General features: G+C 34.5%; 1 protein-coding gene across 1 annotated transcript; it reads right to left on the bottom strand.

Moving 5' to 3' along the window:
• Positions 1-202: 202 nt before the first annotated feature.
• On the bottom strand, positions 203-10,486 carry LOC126822530 (uncharacterized). The gene is made up of 6 exons (XM_050551466.2): positions 10,380-10,486; positions 5,855-7,913; positions 4,568-5,004; positions 3,664-3,826; positions 2,803-2,971; positions 203-2,148 (listed from the first exon to the last, which is right to left on the bottom strand). Exons 1-6 carry the CDS (start codon positions 10,455-10,457, stop codon positions 1,962-1,964), a joined length of 3,093 nt encoding a protein of 1,030 aa, XP_050407423.1. The 5' UTR covers positions 10,458-10,486; the 3' UTR covers positions 203-1,961.
• Positions 10,487-11,212: the final 726 nt, after the last annotated feature.

The following is an 11,212-nucleotide window of genomic DNA, read 5'->3' as shown; positions in this document are numbered from 1 at the left end:
TCAATATCTCAATCAATATCTTAATCAACATCTTAATCAATATCTCAATCAATATCTTAATCAATATCTCAATCAATATCTTAATCAATATCTCAACCAATATCTTAATCAATATCTCAACCAATATCTTAATCAACATCTCAATCAATATCTTAATCAACATCTTAATATCTTAATCAATATCTTAATCAACATCTTAATCAATATCTTAATCAATATCTTAATCAATATCTTAATCAATATCTAAAAGCAAGTTTTTACTCAGCTTTTACAGTCATAATTCAAACAGGGTTTCTGTAGATTATAAATAAAACCCCACATTGAAGTCCACTTTAATAAACTCACAGATCACACTCAAATGTGGAATGAGATCACCTTGAGTCTGGTTTTAATGTTAGTTGAATATATTTTGTTTTTATTTACAATATAAATATACAATAACAATTATAGCATATATAGGTATATAATATATATATTGTTACTATAAATAAATGTGGTATACGAACGATATAGGTTTATACCCTTTTGTAGGTTACTCGAATATCTCTACAATAAATTACGCAGATAAACATTTTACACATTCATAAAAAAATACAACAACATACAGGGATGTAAAGGAACAACAAACTTGATGAAATTCAGTTAGCAGTGGGAGGAAACCGGAGGACACGGAGAAAACGCACGAGGTTGGACAGGCGATTGCCCATAATCAACTTCTTGTTTTGAAAAACCACTAAAACAATATGAACATCAAATAGTTTGAATATTTCTGTAACATACCTGTAACAAAACTAATCCAGGTATTTCATTCATTCATACTATCTTTCATCTAGGTATTTCATTCATTCATACTATCTATCATTCATACAATGTGTAATGTGCATGGGGTATGGTGCATGTGTATATGCATGTGTTAATGCATGTGCATGGTGAATTATATGATTTGTATTGAGATTATATATAGTTTGAATGAAACTAATAATAATAATAATAATAATAATACTATGTTTATAATGCAATATATGATAAAATACTGTGAAGATGATATTATAGGTTAATAGAGATATTTTCTATAAATCAGGTTTTTTTCTATAAATTAACAGAAATCTGTTCATATAGATTTTATCTAATCATAAACGTCCCCAACATTAAACAAATCTTGTTTCACATCCTCATGTTATTTCTACAAAATGTTCGGAATTTCTCTTTCTTTCTTCTTGTAATTCTCTGTTCTGAGAAGTTTGATATTTTTCTGTGATTGTCGTTTTGTTTTGTTCATGTTATTTCTCGTAATAGATAAAGCTGATGTATTCTGGGTAATGAATAGTATACACCAATCAGATAAGATCATGAAAATATTCTCAATATTAGTCATGATCAATCAGACCCTTTGTTCAACTATACAACCGTCTGGGTATCTCAGACTACTATCCAAAATGGCATCCTCCTGTATACATCCAGCAGCTATCAAATCTTGGGCAATATACTCGTCCACGATCTTGTAAAGGATATTCTCTACCTTATATACAAACTACCTTAGTAACTCACATTCTTCACATAATGTTTCTTCATAAACTACCTTATTAACTCACATTCCTCACTTGATGTTCCTTCAAAAACTACCTTATTAACTCACATTCCTCACTTAAAGTTCCTTCAAAAGCTACTTTATTAACTCACAGTCCTCACTTAATGTTTCTTCAAAAACAACCTTAGTAACACACATTCCTCAATTAATGTTTCTTCAAAAACTAATAATTTCGTTTTTAAACACAATTTGTTCCGTGATCACATAATATAACTAGTTTAACAATCTCAAATACCAAATAAATCCCAAATGTTCTTCAATAAATTTGAGCGATATTCTTTTGTTGATCTGAATTTCACAGAAACTATTATATAACATGTTCGTCCTAGTTGAGAAATATTTCAACCAATCACAGAGTCTGTTGAATGTATTATTAAGATGGATTCTTTAATATTCGATGTTGTCTAAAATCATAAACTTGCCGACATATAAAGACATTATCTGGATTGACGTCTGGTGGAGGCATACGCTGCCTCTTGGTCGAGTTTTCCTCTAATTTTGGCACTACATTTTGTCGTGGAGGCAAGTTTGATTCAATTCTACGTTGTTCAGCTTTGTATCTGAAGAAATATAAATAATCAATTTTAAACTCATTTTGGCAAACTGAACATATTTATTTCCAAATGGACAGTCTGATAGGAAATGTGTCTAGTATCTTTAAAGGACATTTAGTGAAATATAATAACAATGAGCATTATAGATAACAATGATTAGGTTTTTTAACCGCAACGTTTCAATGGGGTTACTCTCACTGTTATTAAACAATGATACAATCAAACATGTTACACAAGGTTATAAACAAACAGGTAATAATAAGTTAATTAACAATTAAAAGTAATATGCTTGATAACGGTAACATCATGGATATATTGCAGTTAATAAACCTAGTGAATATTATCCATAAACATGTCTAGTCGCTCGGATGGGAAGAAAAACCCAAGACCGGTAAAACAACCGTCAACAATTGTAATTTGATGAAGAGTATGTTCTTCTGATTGGTGCAGCAATGTGGTACGTTATTTTCAGTATATCACATGATCTATTTATTAATATCAAGATCAGGGTGCGACCACCGCAGACCAGTTGACTCCAAAGTGTAATTACCTCTTTAATATAACAATGAACCAAGCACATCATATTGAAAGGGTCAAATGAAACCCTTGTCGAACAGTATGGGCTCTCTCCTTAACCAAGGGAGATAACTTTGAACTTACCTGCAATATTCATTATATGTAAGTACATAGCCTTTATCATCTATACAAGCTAAACTGTTCTCATCACGATGTTTACATGCGAATAACTCGTTATCTAACTGGCCTGGTTTTCGACCAGCTTCCGTATGTTCTGGTCGATAATACCACAGTAATGACATCATCAATTCACCTGTAATAATAACCATATATATATTTATATCTTGATAGGTGATTATTTGGACGGATGTTTCACAAGATTATTATCATGTCTGGCCACGTTGTTTTGATGTATCAAATACATCCAATAAGAAACTATGTGCAAAGTTTTGTGGTTGTGGATGAAAGATATTTCTCATAAACAGTGATTGAAAGTTGAGTAAAGTGGGTCGATTCTAAACTGTAATAAATTATAATCTTTGCAACAATCTTTTGATGGGCATCTTTTTAATCTACATGTATATGAATCCAAGCAGATGGATATCTACCATTAATATTTGATTTTGTTTTCTGAATTGAATTTTAAACAATCAATTTTAGTGTAGATAACTTCCGAAAATATGCAACCGACACATACATGTAGAGACAGGGGGGGGGGGGGGGGGTCTAGTGGTTTAACGTGTGTGCGTGAAATCACAAGGTCTGTCATTGAGTCAAGTGACATCGTTTCGATCTCCCGCTTGTACGTGACAAAGAGTAGGGTCACCTATCTAATCTTGTGGATTTTCTCCGGTTTCCTCCAACTGCTAAAGTCCCCTAAAGTCCCCTAAACACAAGCGAATTATTGAAATAAAATTAAACCATACATTAGATCTAGTTTGTGTGGATTGGATGTTAAACCCCATCTCTCACTCTCTCGGTATAAGACTTATAAATTCCACTCACCATCTTCAGGGTTTTCCCACAATGCACTAACTTTAGCTACAAATGGAATATCTTTTTTACGAGGCCCCGATCGTAGTAAAACACAGTCTCGTATATTTATAATATCTCCATCAATATGTTTCATGGCAGGGAAACATTTACGTTCTCTCACCGGTCCTTCCACCTGAAAATACAACCAATATCTCTATATTTTACTCTATATTTTATCTGAACCTGGGACATTCGGAACTCATGCCCTCATTTTCTTTCTACAGATCAATAAATTTTTTCCTCCGTCTCAAACTTTTGAAACCATACCAAGTCATTTCTCAGTGAGTACCAGAATAAACAATATCACAAATACTATATATCTTTATAAAAGTTTTGTGTAGAAAACCATTTTGTACGACATTATTATTACACGAACACTAGATACACAGTCTATTACTGTACATTTGTTCTCATTTAGTCATACCATAGCCTGTATTACTTCAGATTTTACCACAGTTTGGTCTTTTTCGGGGTTAATTTTGAGCCCTGAAAAAAGCTACCCTTAATCAACAACCTGAAATAATCCCCTAAAAAGCTCTCCCAGTTTCGATAAGAAGAGTGATTTAGAAATTAAGGAGAATGATTTAGAAATTAAGGAGAGCGATCTGATATTAAGGAGAGTGATTAGTTAAGTGTATGGGAAATGGTTCTGAAGATCAATAACTTCATGGTTTCATTAATAATAATAAACCCCCCCATGACTTTGTAAAGGGGCTATTTTCAATTTTAAGGGAGGGAGAAAAAAACCCATCGGTCGACTCTCGAGAGTGATCGCTTGCCTTAAAAACACAATGACCTGGACTGTTAAAGGAATGGGAGCTTAATTAGCCTATTTCCCGATCGGGTTGTTTCAAACAGAGACTGAAATACTTACAACATTGGGTATTTTTTTCAATTCTGGTTGGCCGCACTGAGACCAGCCATGAGCAGGAATGATCAACTTCTCCGGGACTTTCACCGTTTTTACTATTTTCTTCTCTGGTTCTTCTTTACTTGGGCTTTTACTCCTCTTCCGTTCGTATTTACGTTTGAGTTTTAATTGATCCAGTTTTTGTTTTTCGCTGGTTTTATTCTTTGTCTCTGACGAACATCGACGTTTGGGTACTGGTTCTTGAGCAAGGTCGTCATCTTTGCTGCCTTTAACTGTGGAGTTCGTGAAGGCACAATGATCGTGGCTTGAATCGGGATTGTGTACTAAGACTTTGACCTGTGCCTGTGGAACTTGGATAGGAACGTGGTGGGAGACGATACATGGATCGGGTTGAAGAACGGGACCTGTGGTTGGTTGATAATAACTATTGCCATAGTAACCTGAAATAAAGAAACATATCAGATATTAAAATCTTCGTTTTCACTCTGTCATTTATTAACATTCAAGGCCTTGGAATCCATTGGTCTTATTAAGATTGCATCAGAAGGTATAGAAATCGTTAAAATTCTCCAATTTTTACGAGAAGCCACCATAAGATTATTCTTGAAAACAAGCAATCACTTAAAGGGGCATTAGATTAGATAAAGAGCTGAGAGTTTTCACTTTGATAGTTAATAAATAGATAATGTAAAGAGAATATGCTGAAAATTTCAATCAAATTGCTTCACTCTGAATCGAGATATCAGCGATTCAATTTTAGACTAGCCTCTATCATCATTTCTACCGTTGGTTTTATAATAAACAAAGTCTCGATTATCTATTTTTATGTTAAATTATCCATCACAAAATGTATTCAAATCCACTAAATCAAACGATGGCATGTTTAATCAAAGACTATATCTACCAAAGTTTTAAAGATGGGGTCTACCAATAGCCAATTTCTCTACTAGAATGTTCCAGTTTCCAACCCCAGTGTGGGTCCGGAAGAAATTTGCGATTTTTCAAGTTTGATTTCCATTGTAAGGGCTAGCCCCCACAGGAAAGTGCTGAGAAGTCATACGAAAGAATGAAGTCTGGTAAAAGAAAACTCGACAGTTTGAATTGGTGCTGTCCAGGCAAAAATCTACTCCCCTACCATTGCACACGATTTTACTTGCATTTGAGAAGCTGTAAGTCACAAAGATTTAGAAGACAAAAAAGCAAAAGTTTGGAATGTTCGCGTATTTTGAACTAAGTCGTAATTGATTGAGCGTGTTAATATTAAATACTGTGAGGTATATAAATACTTACCATAATGAGGAACTGCCATACCGGTATGATTATATGGAACAGAGAAAGCACTTCTATAAGGATGTCCTGGGTGACCGTATGTCATCATCTGTAAACTACTAAGACTATTGAGGGGTCCAAGTTGAAATGATTTGAATTGTGACGATGATATGGAGTTACAGCAGACAGAACATGGTGGTATGCATGAATGACTCTGAGAGAAGAACGACCCCATACATTGTGTTGGAGGTTGTAAGAAGGGATTCGACGCCACATGGGTCGTAACGTCAACCACACTAGCAGGTCTCTCTTCAATAATCTCACTTTCTGGCAGGGTAATGGCGGGCAGTTTTGATTCCTCCGAGATGGAATCTGATTTTGTTGCCGTTGTAAAACAAGTACTTGTCTGTGTAACGCAACACGTCTTGCCTAAACCATCGACCCAGTGGGCGGCAGACGACACTTTAGTTGCTAACGGTTCACACTGCCATGACACACAATAACGATCAATCCTTGCTGCTCGCTCTGATGGCTCCGCTTCGAACTCCTTAGTGGCGGCCATTATTGCTTGAGCATTTAAACTAGCGATTCTACGAACACATCCCTGAATCGGCACAACTGCTTTCTCCTTTTTCTTCGCGTTTGAGTTATCTTTCACCTTTTTAATCTCCTTATTTGTGTTTTTATCTTTTGCAGATTTCGATTTTGTGTCTTTTTGAGATTTCTTTTTTTCATCATCTTTCCCGACATTTTTTTTAGTCTTTTCACTTTTGTCCTTTTTGCCGTCACTTGTGGAATTTTTCTTTTCAGTAGCGATAGAGTTTGATTTTATATCTTTCATGGGTTCACTCTTTCCATGATTTGTGGTCGGTTCACATTTGGTTTTAGGAGAAGTCGGCAATTTTTCAAACATAATATTGACACGAGCAGAAGCATTTAAGCTAGCTTCACGCTTCATACGAACTAACGAAAAAATATCGAGTAGAGAATTAGTCATTATATCGGCTTTTAATTTCTTTTTATCAGCCATCTTCTTTTGTTTCTGCTTTATTTTTTGAGTTGGCGAAATTTTGGAAGACTTTTTTGTATCTTTTTTCTTTATTTGTTTTTCAGTTTTTGTATTTTCAATTTTGCGTACTTTTGTCTTCGTCTCAGTTTTAGTTTTTGTTTTTTCATCATTTTGATTCAGTTTTCGTTTTTTTCCCTTATTGATGTTTTCCAAATTTGACGCCTTACATTTATCTCCCATGTTTTCCGTTAATTTTGGCTTAACTCCCTTGTTTGCCGTTAATTTTGGTTTACTATCCTTGTTATCAGACGGCTTTGACTTCTTGACTTTCTCCGACTGCTTTCTCTTCTCTCCAACGGTGTTTTGTAAAAGTTTCAATTTATCTTTCTTCAATAATTTTGGCTTACAGTCTTTACTTCCTGGTTTTTGGGACTCGTCTCCCTTTGATGGAGTAACGAAAGAGTTGTCTTTCTTGATTTTGGGAGCCTTGACTTTTTCAGTTTTGTTTTTCTTGTCTGCAGCATCCTTCTTTGGTTTAGGAGGCGTCGTCGTCTTGTCTTTTGTTTTCGGGGAATTTTTGTTTATTTTCTTTGCACCAGTACTGGTAGTTGTTTTCTGTCCATCTTTCTTTCTTATTTTCATTCCATCGGAGTTGTCTTTCTTGATTTTAGTTGAGACACATGGCTTCGGTAGCTTTGCTTTCCCACCCACCATTGGATAATCTAAAGTACGTTTAAGATGGATCTCTGGTATCGGAAAATTATAATTATACGTGGCTAACGAAATAGTTTCCTTATTTGTGTGTATTTTGGGATTGATGACCAAACCTTTCGACGAGGAAGGGTGTGAAATCTTACTAGTTGAAGGGGCTGAACTTTTGGCTATCGAAGGCGACGGCAAAGATCCCTTAGAAGATGGAGAGGTTGAAGTTACAGCATTACCTCCCTTCTTTTTTTTATTTTCCAGATAAATTGCCAGAACAGACTGATAGATTGGAATTGTTTCACTGTAAGTAACAACTTTGCTTGTACGTGATCCTATACTGTGCGACTGTTTGTAACCCTTGGTTACCTGAAAATATAGGAAATAAAACTTTAATTAAATCACAAAATTTGAAAATATAATGTCATTCTATTTTATATCTGAATAGGCACAGCGGTAAAAGCCTCCTTTATTCAGGCCCCGAGTTCACAAAGCATTCTCAGGCTTTAGTTCAGAATTTACTCAACTTTCAATCACTGTTTATGAGAAATATCTTAGATCCAGAAACACAAAACTTTGCACATAGTTTCTTATTGATGTATTTGATACATTAAAACAATAAAAGTTTTACAAAGGACTATATTTTAGTTAAAATAAGATGAGCAATTCTGAGTAATTTCTTGACTTAAGTCTGAGAATGCTTTGTGAACTTTGGGCCAGTTCTCTTCCGCTTGACGAATCGAAAGTCCCAGTTTGATTCCTGGTTAAAGATGCATGATGTAAGACTTGGATAAAGAGCCGACAGTTCTTGATAGATTAATTAGTTTGAATATGTTTTTAGTCCAAACATATCATCAAATCACATAGTTGGCACGCGGGGGAAGTAACTTTAATGGTATATAGATAATTGACACTGCGGTAATTTGTCCAATCGACAAGACTAGACATCTTGTCAGCCCATCCATAATTCACTATTGACAACGGGGAGAGAGAGAAATGCGGTTTAACGTCCACTCGACACAAACTAGGTCATTTCGGGACTAACACATGGCTCAATTTTATTTCAATAATTCGCTTGTGCGTAGAAGTCTTTAGCAGTGAGAAGAAACCGGAAGACCAAGAGAAAACCCACAAGGTTGGACAGACGACCCTACTCCTTGTCACATACAACCGAGGAATTGAAACCATGCCATCAGACCCCCCTCATTGACATAGGGAAACCTGTGTGAAAAATACTGCAGAACTTTCTCAGACAACATTGGGATCTAACCAAGGCCCTCCTGTTTAGTGAGCTAGCGCCTTAATCACTGAGACACCATGTTTCCGTCGTCATAGTAATAAACAAAAACACAGACAACACGACTCACAAAATATGTCATAAAAATAATATATAAATCAAATATGTCCATTCGGATGAAATCCAAGGTTTTAATCCAGATATGAAAATAACCCATTTCTCGATTAAAAGATAGAAAAAAAGACTTTCAGCCAGTGCCCTGGCAAAACCTTTCAATCCAACACACCCCAAGGCAAAAAGCTGCCTCTAATACCACTGCCATGATTTTTTGGTTGAAATCTATTAAATTTTTAGAAACAATTTATTACTTTTTGTATGACACAAGGGGAAATTGAGGCATATTTTATCTTATATATTCAATGTTTTGATGTTCCTTGTGTTAACCAATATCTGAATAGAGTCCTAACACTAAACCTAACCCATTGATTTGATGTGCCGTGTGTTAACCAATATCTGTATAGAGTCTACAGACATTAGATTTGGAGAATTTATCTGACACTACACTATAATAAAAAGAAACAACATTTCTCAAATTGATTATTTAACATCTTTATTATCAAAATAAAATCAAACTGTTAACAGGACATAATCAGGCTTGGATTCTCGCCTGTTTGCTGAAAGTTGAGAAAGTTTCAATTCATCATATCTTTGTAAATTATACTGAACGGAATTGAATCATTTTAGCCTAATATTACTTTTAGAGTTTTAAATTTCATAATATTGTAGTTTGTATACGATTCAAAACTCCTCAAAAGCAACTGTCGCCTAATATTTAATATAAGAAGTTTCCTTGATAATTTTTATGATGTTAAAAATAAATTCACTGTTTTTCTATAATTCTACTTCATGAATAACAAAAGCGACAAAGTCATTATTTTTTTTTTTTTTTTTCAATAAGATTCCAATCCAATTAAAACTTCCTTAGAATTCTGTCAAAATAAAATATTTTCTAGAAGTACAAGAAACTCTCAATTATAGTCAAAGAATATTAATCATCTTAAAAGTTAATTTCCAGATAATTTATAAAAATCTACAATTATTCTTTTTAAATTGCATTAACTAACAATAGTAACAAATTTAATTTTTTTTATTGAAAAAGTATTAACTAATATAAGCTTATATCATGAAAAATGTTCTTGTCTACAATTTTTCGACGTCCATCGATGTGAGATTTACACAGCGCCTGCGGGAATTCTCTAATAAACAGGTAAAAATATTCCCGCAGATTCCCCGACTATGCAGAAAAAATAAATTAAGAAAAATGTATACCATATAACGTATTAACATTTACCTGGCTGACCAGGAAAAATACTTATTTTAATGCCGATTTCTAAAAATTTGCTGTAGATTTGAAAATTATTTCATAAAATTATAAAATCTGCCGACTTGTCGAAATAAATTTACAAATTTCACAGAAAATGTATACAGTTGTTCTGTAAATTGTTAAATCATGCAAACCACGTTATAAATTCAAGCCATTTTATGATTTTGAACGAAAGATGAAGTATTCATGATTATAAATATCTAGGTATCTATACCTTCTGTCGTTTGGTTTTGCTGCCATGGGAGTTTTTTGAGCGTCGTTTCGCTGAATTTTGTCCCGTATCGGCAGCCATCTTTTAATCTTCACTGACGTGCCGTAAACTTCAGGTCCGCTAGAGGGCGCTGTTCAAGTATAACGGTATTGCACGCGCTGAGGTATATTGAGCTTATAACGCCCAGTTGGAACATACGGTTCTTTTCGGCACGTGCAAGTTATTAGGTAGATAAACATGAGCTAAGGGAGTGGACATCGCAACCAAAGGTTAATACGATCGTTCGAGATAGATTAAAACGTCTATTTTGTTCTGAATATGAAGAATATACGTGGGTGATCGATTATACCGAATGTCTGGCTATTGTTTAGTCTATTTGCTTTTCTAGCGATTAGCGAAATAAATTTTATTGATATAATATTATAAACCCATAAATCAAATTATGCCCCGGCCTATAAATTTTTTATTTAATATGCAGGTCATGTTTGGTATAAATAATAGCTAAAACAACATCTAGGCAATGTACACATTAGTGGGCACGTAAAAGAGCCACTGACAGTCGAAGCAGAAAAGTAGGACGGGCAAAATATTCCTCATAGCATACTATGGCATATGCCCGTCTTCGCCCACTCGGTGGAGGATGTTAAACCCCATTTCATTTTATCTCACGAAGTACCAACAATTACACTGAGTACCTTTTATCTGCACCACTTTCACAGAGAGAGAGAGAGAGAGAGAGATGGGGTTAAACGTCCACTCGACACAAACTCGGGACTAACATATGGTTCAATTTTATTTCAATAATTCGCTTACGCGTAGAGGTCTTTAGCAATAGG

This window comes from Patella vulgata, chromosome 5 (assembly GCF_932274485.2).
Source record: "Patella vulgata chromosome 5, xgPatVulg1.2, whole genome shotgun sequence".
Lineage (NCBI taxonomy): Eukaryota > Metazoa > Mollusca > Gastropoda > Patellidae > Patella > Patella vulgata.
This window is presented reverse-complemented; position numbering and strand designations above follow the sequence as displayed.

Coding starts and splice junctions, on each gene's coding strand:
- LOC126822530 (XM_050551466.2), bottom strand. CDS start 10,457: ATGGCTGCCGATACGGGACAAAATTCAGCGAAACGACGCTCAAAAAAC. Junction 7,914..10,379: donor GCAAAACCAAACGACAGAAG/GTATAGATACCT, acceptor CTATATTTTCAG/GTAACCAAGGGTTACAAACA. Junction 5,005..5,854: donor TATGGCAGTTCCTCATTATG/GTAAGTATTTAT, acceptor TCTTTATTTCAG/GTTACTATGGCAATAGTTAT.